The sequence below is a fragment of the Aquarana catesbeiana genome, linkage group LG03 (assembly GCF_042186555.1).
Source record: "Aquarana catesbeiana isolate 2022-GZ linkage group LG03, ASM4218655v1, whole genome shotgun sequence".
Taxonomy (NCBI): domain Eukaryota; kingdom Metazoa; phylum Chordata; class Amphibia; order Anura; family Ranidae; genus Aquarana; species Aquarana catesbeiana.
The window spans coordinates 35,031,427-35,047,928 of record NC_133326.1 but is presented as its reverse complement, the minus strand read 5'-3'; the positions used below and the strand labels follow the sequence as shown (position 1 = coordinate 35,047,928).

The 16,502-nt window shown below is 43.8% G+C and overlaps 1 protein-coding gene across 5 annotated transcripts in view; it reads right to left on the bottom strand.

Moving 5' to 3' along the window:
• AKAP13 (A-kinase anchoring protein 13) overlaps positions 1–16,502 on the bottom strand; it is a 446,306-nt gene that overhangs the window by 13,410 nt on the left and 416,394 nt on the right. For all 5 annotated transcript variants that reach the window (XM_073618416.1, XM_073618419.1, XM_073618420.1 and 2 more), the window contains 8 exons: positions 14,839–15,038; positions 14,667–14,749; positions 10,809–10,997; positions 4,246–4,401; positions 3,688–3,758; positions 1,853–1,891; positions 719–769; positions 229–636 (listed from right to left, as the gene is read on the bottom strand). In XM_073618416.1, coding sequence (XP_073474517.1) covers positions 229–636; positions 719–769; positions 1,853–1,891; positions 3,688–3,758; positions 4,246–4,401; positions 10,809–10,997; positions 14,667–14,749; positions 14,839–15,038 — 1,197 coding nt within the window. The remainder of the gene's footprint in view (positions 1–228; positions 637–718; positions 770–1,852; positions 1,892–3,687; positions 3,759–4,245; positions 4,402–10,808; positions 10,998–14,666; positions 14,750–14,838; positions 15,039–16,502) is intronic.

The window sequence follows — 16,502 nt, the reverse complement described above, 5'->3', positions numbered from 1 at the left end:
ACAAAAGGTTTATGTTATTGACAGTATCGTAGGCTTTATTCCGTTGCAAGTTCTGATTACTGAATAAATACGACATGGGTTTCTGATTTAATCTTGTATGGCTGATCAATGCTGAATATGGCAATTGTTGTTTGCACCTTCTATATTTTCAATAAAGGCCATTTGATTAAAAAAATGGGTGGAAAGGACCTTTTCAAAGCGGAAAACCGCTATAACCATAAACTATACCTGTTTAGGGTCTTTGTTCCGCTGTTCTTGGATCTTCTCTTGCCTCAAGTCTTCTTCTAGGCTCTCTAGATTACATTGGCCAAAGGCTTTCATGATCTCCAGCCGATTCTTCTTCTGTTCCATATCCTGCATACTCTTCTTTAGGTCTTCGTCCATCCTTGAAGACCATTCTTTCCACTCTGCAAACTTTTTTTCTCGGGATTCCCACTGCCATTCATTTCTTAACTTCTCTTTCTTGTGCTGCGCTTGCTGCTTTTCCAAGTTGGAGATCTCCTGACGCAGTTTTTCTAGACTGCGCTGCTTTTCCTGGTCGCTTAAGGAGCTTGGTCTTGATTTCCAGTTGAGGGCATCCTTGCTCAGCATCATTTTTTGATCCTCAATGTAAGTGTCTTGCTGTACGACCACAGCCTGTGGTAGAATAAAACCTATTAGGGCACAGATCATACAGCAGGCAATGTATTTAACACGACTATAATCTTCAACAACTGACCTGCAAAGACTTCAGGTATTTATGAAGGTTGCTGACAGACAGGAGAACTTGCTGCAGTGAAAGAAATGGAAGTTAGTTATGAATACAAACATTATTTATACACACGTTTACACGACACACAATAGTACACCGGATAACCACTTAATGCCCGCATTCTACTGGGGACAGGCGGCCGCTGTAGGCAAAGTGACTTACTGGTACATTTTAGCCTACTTCCAGGTTTAGGGCGCGCTCATGCGCTCTTCCTGGCTGGCTCCTGCAGTGGAGGTATACAGCGGGAGCCTGTTGGCAAGTCCTGGCCGTTGATTGGCTGTTTACATTCACAGCCGAGAGCTCTGTGTTGACATTCAACACAGAGCTCTGTACACAGGGAACGATCTGTCAGTTTCTCAACCCTGCAAAGCAGGGATGAGAAAAAAAAAAGATAATTAGTAAAAAGCAGCGCACTTTACACATAGCAAGGCATATATTTAACCCCTTTATCGCCCTAGATGTTAACCCCTACACCCTGCCAGTGTCATTAGTACAATGACAGTGTATATTTTTAGCACTGATTACTGTATTAATGTCACTAGTGATGTCAGTGGTAGTTAGTCAGTTCCCCCAGGGTCAGTTAGTGTCAGACTGCTCGCCACACTATGGCAGTCCCATTATAAGTCGTTGATTGCCACTATTAGTAGTGTAAAAAAAAATATTCCAGTATATATATTCCATAGTTTGTAGGCACTATAAAACTTTCACACAAGCCAATCAATATACACTTATTGGAATTTTTTTTAATCAAAAAGGTGTAGCAGAATACATTTTGTCCAAAATGTAAAAAATTTGATTTTTTTAAAAATATTTGATGCAGAAGTTTTTTTTTTTTTTTTTTACATTTTCAGTATTTTTTCATTTATATCGCAAAAAGTGAAAAAAACCCAGTGGTGATCAAATACCACCAAAATAAAGCTCTATTTGTGTGTAAAAAAATTATATAAATTTTGTTTGGGTACAGTGTCGCATGACCGCACAATCGCCAGTTAAAATAGCGCAGTGCTCAATAGCAAAAAATGGCCTGGTCATAAAGAGGTAAAATCTTCCGGAGCTGAAGTTGATATCTAGGAAACTAGTAAAAATAAAAAAATATCTTACCATGCCATTTCGCTTCACCACAACACTGGGGCTTACTCCCTGCAGATGTGAGAACAAACATGGTTATTTATACTACAAATTACCAACTCATTAAAAAAAAAAAAAAATCACATTAACAACAAGTGCATTCTCTCTAATTTGTTTTCACTTTCAAGTTCTAGAAGCTTACACAGGATACCCCAATAGGAATTTTATTTAGGTTAGTGTTAGCGTCCAAGGTCAGGATCGAAGTCACCATTAGTGTCATTTTAGGTAGCAAAAAAAAAAAACAAAAAACAGCAAAATGCTCACTATTGTTTCTTGGCACTACTATGGGTAAACCAACAAATAATATGCACATATGTGGTATCGACATGAACGTCATGAGGAGGAGAATTTATTTTCGTGGATTTTTTGGTGGCGAGTCAAAAAATGTACAGCTACAAATTTTTTTTGACTACAATTTTGTGATTATTTTGGGACAGTTTTTTTTTGATAATAAAAAGTCAGGGGATAGCCATTCATATTTTCATTAATAAATGAAGGCCCAATTTGCCCTGAACAAAACTAGTATCATTTCACCTGGATACAGTTAGTTGATATGTGCAGTTTTATCAACACATGCCATAGTTGCAAGACTGTATTTGGGAGCTAAGGTTACTTTCACCTTCTGACATCAAGGGGCTGGAAATGGAAAAGAAAATGATCCTTAATTTCATAATTCGGTTGGCTGAAATTGGAAAACGATTGGTAGACAGCTGTAAATCAATGAATTCCATGCCATTTGTTTTTTTTATTCACCAACAGAAACCGGAAGGGAGGTTTCTAAATATGGCTGTATATATGCACAGTATAAGAATATCAGGAAAACGCATTCAATTCTAGGTATGAGAAACATAACCAAATGTTGGCCATTCAAGCACTGTAAATGCACTGACAAGCCTAATCGCAACCTTGCCCCATCAGCCATCTTTTCTGAGATTCCCATGCAGTACAAAAGTACTCATGTAGTGCAGCAATCTGTAGAACCTAAAGTTGGGAAGAGATGGATCGGCTGAATTTCTATCTGTGTGAGGCCCTTCCTGCTTCTCAGAAGTCAATTGGTAGATTTACTTCTGTCGAACGGTCACATTGGAAAACTTCTATTTGATCAGTGGGTGATGCCACTGATCAGTGTATTCCAACAAGAGAGAGTTCAAACTGTCAGAATACAATGGCACAATGGGTTAGATTCCTCCATCCATCTTGCTTGTGTGAAAGGAGGGGGGAGGGATCCATTCTTTCCTGCCAGCTGCACGAAAAAAGAGCAACCATGTACACCCAAATTAATCCCATTGGCGTCTGTGCCTCATGGCCCTTTAAGGGGTTTTAGATGCTGGGGAGGGTTTTATGATCGTGTGACCGCCGTCATAGGCTGTCAGTGGTCACATGATCAGAATGCTACCGATCGCTGCTTGCGTTCCTTTAGTCGCCAGTAACCATGCCGGGAGCACGCAGGGTGCACGCTCTCGGCACAGCTGTTTTTGCAATATTGCACACAAATAGTCCGTTGCACGGCGCCAAGGCCTACCCGCCGAGAGGCCGCATATTTGCGTGCTGTCGGCGCCAAGAGGTTAATGGTCTCTCAACCGGTTATGATCCCTGAGCAGTTTCCATAGAAAGGAGCTGGACAAGTCAATTGTCTGCACAGGCCTTCTCGCTTTTATGAATACAAGACAACTGGTAGAGATATTTTGGTAAAGCACTTGTATGTACTTCACAAACCTCTCCCTATCAGACAGAGCAGTTTGAAATCATTCTATGATGAAGATAACTGCACAGGACCACAGCCATCTGAATGTCAATGCAAACGGTACCTTTTTGAGAACACTGTCAGATTCAGTTCTTCGGAGATCCTGTGCATCTTCCCCTTCATCTTTTTCACCACCTTTAAGTGAAAAACAAGACTAATCATCAAGTGTATATTATATTATTGCAGTTCGTGTTGGTAATTTTGATGGGTTTCTGAACAATATATAATTTATTTCGTTTAAAGGAAAAGCATAGCCAAAAAGTTTTGCGGCTAAAGCCTGCTGTCAGCTGACCTCACTCAGCCTGTCCCGGCTCAGGAAAGATCCTGACCAGCAGCTGGCTCAACCTCTCAACGAGCTACTGGTAAACTTAGCCAGCCGCTCCCGTCCTTTGCACAGCCCGGTACTCCAGTAAGCCCTGGAGGGGCAGAGCAGGGAGCCGGTCACCGACAGTCTTAGAAGTGGCGGGGGACGGAAGCTGTGTCCATCTAGGTGTGCATTACATTTTGCTGTTTTAGGTTACCCAATACTTCTCTTACAATTAAAGCTAAACAACAAGAGCTAGTTATTAGAAAACGCTGTACTGCATCTACAATAAAACGGGCAACAAGTTCAGACACTTACATTTAGAAGCACTGAGTTGATGGCTGTCAAACCCTCCAAAAGTTTCTGCTCTTCGGGGAAGGGAAACGGGACCAACCCCATTTTCGATCTCCCCAGACTCCTGCGCCACTAGGCTGCTCCATAGATACTGGTTCACCAGAACTTCAAGTGTCTCCACTGCAATACAGAAAACACTAAGACAACGGAGAAAACCTAAACATCTTACACAATCTACTTAATGAATCATATTCCAATTCATGAAAAGAAAAAATGTATTTCCATTATTTTAAAGGATATGAAATCATTTGACTGAAACAAGGCTCTATAGGAGCTTAAAAATAAGCTGAGATTAATGGATAACTCTGCTCTAAACACAGTCCTCAGATGCAGATAAAACTAGTGTTTGTGCAGGGAGGGTGGTATATATTCTCCCTAGCTGCAGCACTTGCACCATGTATGAACAAAGCTAAAGAATATCCAGTCATAATTCTCCATTATGAACATGATATAGGGGGGCCTCACTTGGAAAAGAAAGATATAGGGGGCCTCGATTTCAGCCCCAGCACTTAAGCAAGAAAAAATACTGACAACCATCTGTAGGTTCAAAGAGCTGCAGATACACCAGAGCTCTATGCAATTTTCAGGGAAAACCTCCCCAGCTGGAGAGGAGATAGATATTGCCCAATATCATTTAGGCCTGGGTAGAGGTAAATGGTTTTAGCTGCAACTTAGCCCTTAATTCTAATGTGATATTAAAACCTTATTTTATTTTCTATTTGAAGATCGGGGCCATAATTCCATTATATAATGTTTCTTCTTTAAGATGTCCTGTCTTTTCTACAGCTAGTTACCAAGCTGCTACCACCAGCCAGCTCCCCCATCCATCTGATTTTAGCAGATAGGATTGGATGTCGGCGGGTGCAATGGATGGTCCAAAAAGATCCACCTAAAAAACTGACAGGCGGACTCGATCGGTCCGCCTGCGTGAAAGGGGCCTATCACTCCAGTGCCCTTAGTACCCTCCTCTACAACCTGGTAGATTGAGGAAGCAGTACAGATTGCCTGGAACCTGGCTGCATTGACAAGGGACCACAGGTAAATGTTTGGGGACAGGGAGACCTAGAATGGTTTGGGGCGGTTTTTCCATTAATGAAGAGAGTGCATTAAAAGGCAAAAAACTTTTTTCTTTAGTTTTGAACAGAGTGGAGCGGGATTAGTTACATAGAGTTACATAGTAGGCGAGGTTGAAAAAAGACACAAGTCCATCAAGCCCAACCTATGTGTGACTATGTGTCAGTATTACATTGTATATCCCTGTATCCCGCTGAGACCACCGCCTGTGGAAGGGAATTCCACATCCTTGCTGCTCTTACAGTAAAGAACCCTCTACGTAGTTTAAGGTTAAACCTCTTTTCTTCTAATTTTAATGAGTGGCCACAAGTCTTGTTAAACTCTCTTCTGCGAAAAAGCTTTATTTCTATTGTAGGGTCACCAGTACGGTATTTGTATATTGAAATCATATCCCCTCTCAAGCGTCTCTTCTCCAGAGAGAATAAGTTCAGTGCTCGCAACCTTTCCTCATAACTAAGATCCTCCAGACCCTTTATTAGCTTTGTTGCCCTTCTTTGTACTCGCTCCATTTCCAGTACATCCTTCCTGAGGACTGGTGCCCAGAACTCGACAGCATACTCCAGGTGTGGCCGGACCAGAGTCTTGTAGAATGGGAGAATTATCATTTTATCTCTGGAGTTAATCCCCTTTTTAATGCATGCCAATATTCTGTTTGCTTTGTTAGCAGCAGCTTGGCATTGCATGCCATTGCTGAGCCTATCATCTACTAGGACCCCCAGGTCCTTTTCCATCCTAGATTCCCCCAGAGGTTCTCCCCCCAATGTATAGATTGCATTCATATTTTTGCCACCCAAATGCATTATTTTGCATTTTTCTACATTGAACCTCATCTGCCATGTAGTTGCCCACCCCATTAATTTGTTCAGATCTTTTTGCAAGGTTTCCACATCCTGCGGAGAAGTTATTGCCCTGCTTAGCTTAGTATCGTCTGCAAATACAGAGATTGAACTGTTTATCCCATCTTCCAGGTCGTTTATGAACAAATTAAATAGGATTGGTCCCAGCACAGAGCCCTGGGGAACCCCACTACCCACCCCTGACCATTCCTAGTACTCCCCATTTATCACCACCCTCTGAACTCGCCCTTGTAGCCAGTTTTCAATCCATGTACTCACCCTATGGTCCATGGCAACGGACCTTATTTTGTACAGTAAACGTTTATGGGGAACTGTGTCAAATGCTTTTGCAAAATCCAGATACACCACGTCTACGGGCCTTCCTTTATCTAGATGGCAACTCACCTCCTCATAGAGGGTTAATAGATTGGTTTGGCAAGAACGATTCTTCATGAATCCATGCTGATTACTGCTAATGATACCATTCTCATTACTAAAATCTTGTATATAGTCCCTTATCATCCCCTCCAAGAGTTTACATACTATTGATGTTAGGCTAACTGGTCTGTAATTCCCAGGGATGTATTTTGGGCCCTTTTTAAATATTGGTGCTACATTGGCTTTTTTCCAATCAGCTGGTACCATTCCAGTCAGTAGACTATCTGTAAAAATTAGGAACAACGGTCTGGCAATCACTTGACTGAGTTCCCTAAGTACCCTCGGATGCAAGCCATCAGGTCCCGGTGATTTATTAATGTTAAGTTTCTCAAATCTAATTTTAATTCTGTCCTCTGTTAACCATGGAGGTGCTTCCTGTGTTGTGTCATGAGGATAAACACTGCCGTTTTGGTTACTGAAGCCCCCCGATTCACTCGTGAAGACTGAGGAGAAGAATAAATTCAATACCTTCGCCATCTCCCCATCCTTTGTAACCAGATGTCCTTCCTCATTCTTTATGGGGCCAATATGGTCAGTCCTCCCTTTTTTTACTGTTTACATACTTAAAGAATTTCTTGGGACTTTTTTTGCTCTCCTCCGCTATGTGTCTTTCATGTTCTATCTTAGCCGTCCTAATTGCACCCTTACATTTCTTGTTGCATTCTGAAGTCTGAATGCTGTGGATGATCCCTCAACCTTGTATTTTTTGAAGGCCTTCTCCTTTGCTTTTATATGCATTTTTACATTGGAGTTAAGCCATCCAGGACTTTTGTTCGCCCTTTTAAATTTATTACCCAATGGGATACATTGGCTAATGCCCTTATTTAATATATTATTTAATATATTTAATATATAATATATTCTTTAAGCAAACCCATCTCTCCTCCGTATTCTTTGTTCCTAATATTTTATCCCAATTTATGCCTTTTAGCAAGGTTTGTAGTTTAGGGAAGTTGGCTCTTTTGAAATTCAGTTTCTTTGTATTCCCTTTATGTTTCCTATTTGTGTGATTTATACTGAAACTAATTGACCTGTGATCGCTGTTACCTAAATTGCCCCGTATTTCCACATCCGTGATCAGGTCTGTATTGTTGGTAATCAGTAGATCCAGTAATGTTTTATTTCTAGTTGGTGCGTCTACCATCTGACCCATAAAATTCTCCTGCAAGACATTAAGGAACTGACGAGCCTTAAATGAATGTGCGGTTCCCTCCGCCCAGTCTATGTCTGGATAATTAAAATCCCCCATTATGATAACACTTCCCTTCCTTGCTGCTAATCCAAATTGTGATAGGAGATCTGTCTCCACTTCCTCCCTCAGGTTAGGGGGGCTATAGCATACTCCCAGTATTATTTTCCCCTTAGCTTCATCCCTTTGGAGCTCTACCCATAAGGATTCCACCTCCTCCCTAGCTCTCTCAGTGATGCAATCTCTCACATTCACTTGTACATTATTCTTGATATATAGGCATACCCCTCCCCCTTTTTTACCCTCTCTATCCTTGAGGTAAGGGGTATACCCTTGAATGTTTGCCAGACAATCATGAGAGCTGTTGAACCAGGTCTCTGAAATTCCCACAAAATCCAAATCCTCCTCGTACAACAGTATCTCTAGTTCACCCATCTTGTCCGCCATGCTCCTGGCATTGGTGAACATGCCACATAGTTTAGACCGGTCGCATATTGTCCTCGTATTGGGTGTTTCGAGATTGCAACTAGAACTTGCTACTATACTTATTTTGTATTTTTGTGCTTTGGTCAACCTACCACTAATGCCCCCAATACTATCCTCTGGAATATCTTCCGCGCTGACTATCTCTACCTCTGGACCCTCCCCCCCATCGCCTAGTTTAAAAACCCCTCTAACTTTTTGGCCATCTTCATTCCCAGCAGATCTGCACCCTCCTCATTTAGGTGCAGTCCGTCCCTTCTATAGTACCGGTTATCGACTGAGAAGTCGGCCCAGTCCTCCAGGAACCCAAACCCCTCCTTACTACACCAGCTCTTCAGCCACTTGTTTACTTCCCTAATCTCCCTCTGCCTTTCTGGTGTGGCTCGATGTACCAGAAGTATTCCTGAGAATGCTACCTTGGAGGTCCTTTTCCTCAATTTAGCTCCTAAGTCCCTGAAATCGTTCTTTAGGACACTCCATCTGCCTCTGACTTTGTCATTGGTGCCAACGTGCACCATGACAGCTGGGTCTTCCCCAGCCCCTCCCAGTAATCTGTCCACAAGATTCGTGATGTGCCGAACCCGAGCGCTGGGTAGACAACATACTGTTCGGCGCTTCAGGTCTTGGTTACAGATTGCCCTCTCTGTCATTCTAAGAATTGAGTCCCCTACCACCAGAATCTGTCTTTCCTTTCCCTTCGCTGCCCCCCCACTCTCACTGGAGGAGTTCTTCCCCCGGCAGCTAGGAGAGTCCCTCAGCTCCAGCAGTACTGGTCCCTGACTGATTTCACCAATGTCACTCAATGGAGCGTACTTATTGGGATGCTCCAGTCCTGGATCGGCTTCCTTGGCACTTCCCCCTCTACCCTTCCTGACTGTCACCCATCTACTCTTTGCTAGTGCCTGCACCTCTTTGTCTCCACCCACCTCTGTGCTGGCCCCTGCTGTGTACGTTCCTGGCTCTCCTTTAGTATGAAGGGACTTCTCAGTGCTGACAGTTGCTTCCCCAGATTCAGAACCTGGGCTTCCAGGGAAACAATGTGCTTACATTTTGCACATCAGTATTCGCCCTCGATCAGGCACTGTACCTATTAAATTTAGTGAGGATTGGGGATTATACCCTGTCCAAATTACCTAACAGCTAGCTTCCTGGCACTAATACTAAAGACAATACACAGGTACACAACAAGACAATACACGTGCACTCGCAGACCTACGTGCACCCGCAGGCCACTCGCAGACCTACGTGCACTCGCAGACCTACGTGCACACCTACGTGCACTCGCAGGCCACTCGCAGACCTACGTGCACTCGCAGACCTACGTGCACACCTACGTGCACTCGCAGGCCACTCGCAGACCTACGTGCAATCGCAGGCCTACGTGCACTCGCAGACCTACGTGCACCCGCAGGCCACTCGCAGACCTACGTGCACTCGCAGGCCACTCTCAGACCTACGTGCACTCGCAGGCCTACGTGCACTCACAGGCCACTCGCAGACCTACGTGCACTCGCAGGCCACTCGCAGACCTACGTGCACTCGCAATACACAAGTACTAACGATCCACACACACTACTCAGAGGTACTATGACCCCTGTTATAACCTCCTGTTTTAAACTCTGGTTTTAACTCACCACTTAGACTGGTTCCACTTACACAGAGTTCCAACAGCCTCACAACTGAGCAGGCTCAGTATGAGTCCTACACCAGGTAATATAGGCCTTAAGCACCTGTGATCAATTAACCACTCCCCTTAATTGGTAGTCTGAAGGAACCAAAGAAAAAAAAAAACAGCTATTTAAAAAGTGACAGAAAAAGGTGATAGAAAAGCTAAAAGGAAAAGCCCCAAAAATGCAACCCAGCAATCAAAAAGCAAGACTTTTTCCCTCTCCACTCAAGGTCCCCCCTCTGGTTTTAACTCACCACTTAGACTGGTTCCACTTACACAGAGCTCCAACAGTCTCACAATTTAGCAGCCTGTTAGAACACCTGACAGTTTGGTTTGAATTTGCCATCTATACCCCTGTTAGGGAGATTCTGCCTATTTGTCCTGTTTACCATTTGCACTGAAAGTAAAAGAAAATCCAAAATTTTGGGGTGTCCCCAGGAAAGTAAGAGGGGAAATCTGCCAATGGGGACACTAGTTCTGGTATCCTGGGGGTTCAAAAGGGATTTGCGGGGTCACTTCCTAATTTGGCTATAGGACAGGAAGGGAAATCTCTGCAAGGAGGCGAGGCTCAATGAACACTGGGGGGAAGCAGAGGTGTGTGTGTGTGTGTGTGTGTGTGTGTGTGTGTGTGTGTGTGTGTGTGTGTGTGTGTGTGGGGGGTAGCTGCTGTCCCTACATAAAGTACAACTAGATGTGAACAAAGTTTGGATGGCCTCAACACAAACCCAAGTTCTATGTACACACAGGGCCTATTACATACACTGTTGTGAATGTTGGGAAGTAGCGTTTTCACATAAAGCTTGCTTTTCAACAGTATGTAAAATTAAGAAATTCTTACCTTCTTTGATTGCACTTTTTATTAGTGGTTCTCCTCGAGGAGCCTCTTCTGTGTTTGCTCTGAAGAGCGTTCTGCCCAGTACTGATGGGGAATTCTCTTCTTGACCATTGCTAAGTGTCAACGCCTGAAAAAGCTTCTCTTTCTCTTCAAGTAAGGTTAATATTTGTTCATCTTTTTGAGACAGTTGCCCTGCAAATGAAATATGCATTACAATGAGGATCCGTGTCATTGCTTTTTTGTTTGCTTCAAGGGGTTTTGTATTCCTAAATGTGCCTATGGGTGGGTACGTCAAGAAGGTCAAATGTAAGTCAGGAGGTCAACTGCAGGAACAAGAAAAGGCAGCTGCACTCCAAAGTGAAAGTTTTAGTTAAAGTTTTAATAATTAGGAGGACCTTTCTAACATCTGGAGCTAGTTACTATCAAATACAATTGCCCAGCAGGGATGGTTCATCCAACCACGTCATTTGTGTGGATGGATAAAATGAGATTATGCCCAAATGCCATAGCATCACTACTACTGTATGTCCAGAGCACTGTGCTGTCTTATAGCAGAATAAAAGGATGCAGAATACAAGGATAAGGAGGTGGAGATTACTTATTGCTCAAAGCTAGATGCACCCCCTTACCTGAGCAAAAGGCGAAGATAATGAGTTTTGAGCAGGAGTATCTTTGAAAGAAAAAAGTTTGTGATTCTGTATTAATGGCTGCTACAACATGGCCCGATCTTCAACAATAAAAGACAAAAACACACAAATTGTGCTCTCATTTGCTTAACAAACACATTGCAGTCCAGGTGGGAAAATGTATGTGAAGTCCCCTATCTAGTAACCATTAGACACGCGCCTTTAGGATGAACACCCTCCTCAATGGTAAAGCAGTTAAACCACATGTGTCAAACACAAAGCCCCCTGGCCGAATGTGGCCCACCAGGACATTTCATGTGTCCCTCGCACCTCTCCTCCAGCTAAGGGGGGACACTCTTATCTCCGTCCCCACCTTGTCTCAGCAGTTGGCAGCAGAGAGGAGAACAGAACTCCTCCAGATCCTGTGCCTGTCCGTGCAGTCACAGCACCCCCTCCCTGGTCTCAGCATTCAGCAAAATCCGGCAGCGAGCTCCAGCCTTCCTCTAGTCCTCCTCCAGATCCTGCACTTTCTTCTTCCCAGCTCTGCCACTAGCTTCTTCCCAGCAGCAGCACAGGGTAAGGGGGTGCACTGTGTTTTAAGGGAGGGTGGGTGGCTCTGGACGTCTGATGTAAGGGTGGTGGTGGGGTGGGTAGCTCTTTCTTGAGTCTTACAGATACAACTGGCCCTTTGAGGGCAACCAGAATGCTGATGCGGCCTGCGATGAAATTGGGTCGGACAACCTGCCCATTCCACCTCACAAACTTGCAGCTGTTTGTTGATATTTCTGGGATTCCTTGATGAACAGATCTTTGGGACATTTCTGTACATATCAGTTGGGTTGAGATCTCACTTGTCTATTCCTGAATACGAATTTCACTTTTACAAGTATTTATATAGGGTTCACAGTTTATGTAGCACTTTACATATTGTACATTCACATTAGTCGTCTAAATCAAAGCCACTGTTGATTCATTTTTTACAGTTTCAGGTCCATGCCATGCAGGGCAAAGTAACAGCTTCTCTTTATGGGCAATCTCTTCTGCTTTACCTGCCCTGCATGCCCCCGTTGCAGCACCTAGAAGAAAGTCCTATGTAAGCTCAGTGCCAGAGTTTTGCCCCTAAAGTGGAAACTAGCTGCTCAGGGACCATGCACTACATTAAGGGAGACAAAAGCAGGTCCCATGCTCCCCATACATAGATGTAAAGGGTATTACTAAGGGCTCCAGCTAGTGGACAGGGTAGCAGGGAAATGTAGGGTAGGGTAAATATTAGTGGCAGCGAACATATGTGATAAAGAGAGCCTGTTACTGTGTCCTGACTGGGCAAATTTACATTTTTTTTTGAGGCTTCAGCTCATGGATTCTACCCTGACTTTTTTCTATGAAATTTCTTGACACAAAAGAAAAATTATAATTACTGTGGTGGATGCAGCATCAATCTGATGCTGCATCTGTTCCCCGCCAATTTTGCACTGGGAACTGAGCTATCAAACACTGCTGATCACTCAAGTTTTCCCCTCTGCTCTGAGCAGAGAGCTATGACTGTCAGTCACCGGCTCTCTGTTCTGCCCCTACAGCGCTCACTGGAGTGCTAGGCTGTGGAGGGAGTGGGAGCTGCTGGCTCAGGCTCTCAGCAGCATGCTTAGAGGCTGAGCCAAGCTGCTGGTCCAGGCATCTGGGTATATTCTGACTGTGAAGTCGGGATCCATCCAGAGCCTGGACCTGCTGAGTGACTTTAGCCCGCCGTTGGCTTAAAAGAGTGACAGGAGTGCACGGTAAAGGATGCTGTAGGGTCTATGATGTTGGCTGATGGCGGATCTAATGTAACTGGCGGGGATCTATTTTTTGCATGGGGGTCCATTGTTGCTTAGGGCGTCTTATGTTTGCTGGGAGGGATCTACTGTTGAGGGAGAGGTCTATTGTTGCTGGCTGCTGGAAGATCTGTTGTTGCTTATGGGGGTCTATTATTACTGGGGTGGATCTAATGTTGCTGAGGTGATTTGTAACAGGGGGCCCATTGTTGCTGGGGGGGTATAATGCTGTGTGAGGGGTCTATTGTTACTGGGGTAGGGTCTTTTGTTGCCAGGGGGATCTATTGCTGAGGGCGATCTATTGTTGCTGGGGTGGGGGATATTGTTTGAGGTGGGTGATCTAATGTTGCTGGATGGATCTGTATTTGCTGGGGGGATCTAGTGTGGCTAGGTTGGGGTCTATTGTTGTTGGTTGCAGGGTGTCTATTTTACAGCTTTTTTTTATCATTGCATCAAATTGCTTACAAAATACTAAATAAAAAAAACACCACAAAATAATACATAGTTCTGTATTCACTAAAAGCAGTGGTACTGGGAGGTGGGTAGGGGGTGGAACCAAGGGACAGTACTCAAAGGTAGATATGGGGGGGAACCAAGGGACAACGCTTGGAGGTGGATAAGGGGGGTGGAGACAAGGGGTGACTTATAAGGGGGGTTCGTGCACCTATTCTAAGAAAAAAAAAGCCCTGGTTTCAACCATCCATAGAACATTGTACCAGAACACTATGGCTATGGAACACCAAGGTACTCTTTCGCAAAATTGAGATGGCAGAAATATTTTGTTTTTGGAGTAAAAACATTTTTTGTTTTAAATGATATTCACTGGCAAAATCAAGAGATATTTTCAGGTCCTTTGCTGTTACGCTATAGTTGTATTTCACCTACTCCAGCCCTGTTGAGATCTTTGTAGGACACTAATTTCTAGACAGGAGTAGCAGTGGTAAAAAAATTCGGCTATAAGTAGATAATTTGTCACACTCCCAGCATTGTGTTTTTCCCTTTAGGGCTGGGCACCTTCAAACCCATACCATCACATCTCACTGTTTGGAATATCAACCCCTGAGCAGTTATGCAGCAGGGCTAGGATCCTGAGAGAGCCCTACAAAACATCAGAGCATGCGCCGTGTACCCGGACATCTCCGCACACACAAAGACCGCTAATAGGGAGGTCCAAAACCTTCCCCAGCCTTTGTGCGTGGCTGTAAATGTCACTGCACATGTGCAGGTGGGCTCTGTCAGGACCCGGAGGATATGTAAGAAATATTTTTGGTCAATGAGGATGTCATTTAGTGTCAGTTTACGCTCAGTGTAAGTAAATAGTGGGATGTGAATGACCCATTCTTATCAAAATGCTCCCCTTTTTTTTTTAGCCAAATGGCAGCATAAAATATGATGAGAAATTGTGGAAAGAAGATTTTCTGTACCTCTCAGTTCTCTGGCTTTGGTATCCCAGTTCTTTTTTTCTTCCTCTGACTCAGATGGAACACCTTCATCCTCATCTTTGTCCCTAGAATATTACACAAGATAGATCAGAGGAATATTAAGACAGAAGGAATTAGCTCTTACTGGAGCAGCAGGGGCAATACTGCTACATACATTGTAGTCATCGTTTCCTGGATAGTGTCAATCCAGCTGTCCCGCTCTTCTTTGGTACTGGTGAGAACCTCCACCATTTCTGGGGGCTTATCGCTCTTATCTCCCTTATCTCCCATGCTGATCAGGAACAGTCCCTTTTCATCATGTGCCACTTTCCTTACTATCAGCTTCTTCAAGGAAATCACCGTAGATTTTTGTTCCTTAATAACACAAGCAAAATTAAATTAGTGAAAACATTAAAATTCATACACTCATACTGTATTATATGTATGTATGTATATTTGTAGCGCTTCTGGCTTAATTAACAGTCTCGGGGTAGCCTTTTGAAATATTTTATTGAACATCAACTTGAATGGGGACTATGGAGCTGTGGGGTATTTCAGAACCCCAAAAAAGAATAAGACGACACTATACCATTAGCAGCAGCTTCTTAAAGTCCTCCAAGTATTGGCACATGAAGTGGGCAGCACTGGTACACCATTACCAATGTCCCAGGCCAGGCAAGCATTAACTAAGTGTGACAGGGGTTAGCGGCACTAACAGTCACAAGGATCCCTTTCTCTCTCTGGTCTGTACTCAGTGTTTCCAGCGCTAGGCTAACACCCCCCCCCCCCCCCTGTAGATTTCCCAGATAAGCTTGAACGACACCCCCTTCAGACTCCAGCAGGCAGACTTCTCTGTAGCGCACCCAGATAAGATCCCTAGTGGCACCCCTCTTTGGCTCTCAAATTACCTGTAAAAATATAGGCCCCTCAGAAGAGCACAGTTCGAAGAGCAGGCTGGATCCTCAGCAGGATGATCAGAAAGGGCTGGCAGGGAGAAGAACCCTTATTTCTGAGACTCCAGATATATATATATATATATATATATATATACATACATACACACACAGTGGGGACGGAAAGTATTCAGACCCCCTTAAATTTTTAACTCTGTTATATTGCAGACATTTGCTAAAATCATTTAAGTTCATTTTTTTTTCCTCATTAATGTACACACAGCACCCCATATTGACAGAAAAACACAGAATTGTTATCATTTTTGCAGATTTATTAAAAACGAAAAACTGAATTATCACATGGTCCTAAGTATTCAGACCCTTTGCTGTGACACTCATATATTTAACTCAGGTGCTGTCCATTTCTTCTGATCATCCTTGAGATGGTTCTACGCCTTCATTTGAGTCCAGATGTGTTTGATTATACTGATTGGACTTGATTAGGAAAGCCACACACCTGTCTATATAAGACCTTATAGCTCACAGTGCATGTCAGAGCAAATGAGAATTATGAGATCAAAGGAACTGCCTGAAGAGCTCAGAGACAGAATTGTGGCAAGGCACAGATCTGTCCAAGGTTCCGAAAAAATTTCTGCTGCACTTAAGGTTCCTAAGAGCACAGTGGCCTCCATAGTCCTTAAATGGAAGACGTTTGGGACGACCAGAACCCTTCCTAGAGCTGGCCGTCCGGCCAAACTGAGCTATCGAGGGAGAAGAGCCATGGCGAGAGAGGTAAAGAAGAACCCAAAGATCACTGTGGCTGAGCTCCAGAGATGCAATCAGGAGATGAAAGAAAGTTGTAGAAAGTCAACCATAACTGCAGCCCTCCACCAGTCGGGGCTTTATGGCAGAGTGGCCCGACGGAAGCCTCTCCTCAGTGCAAGAC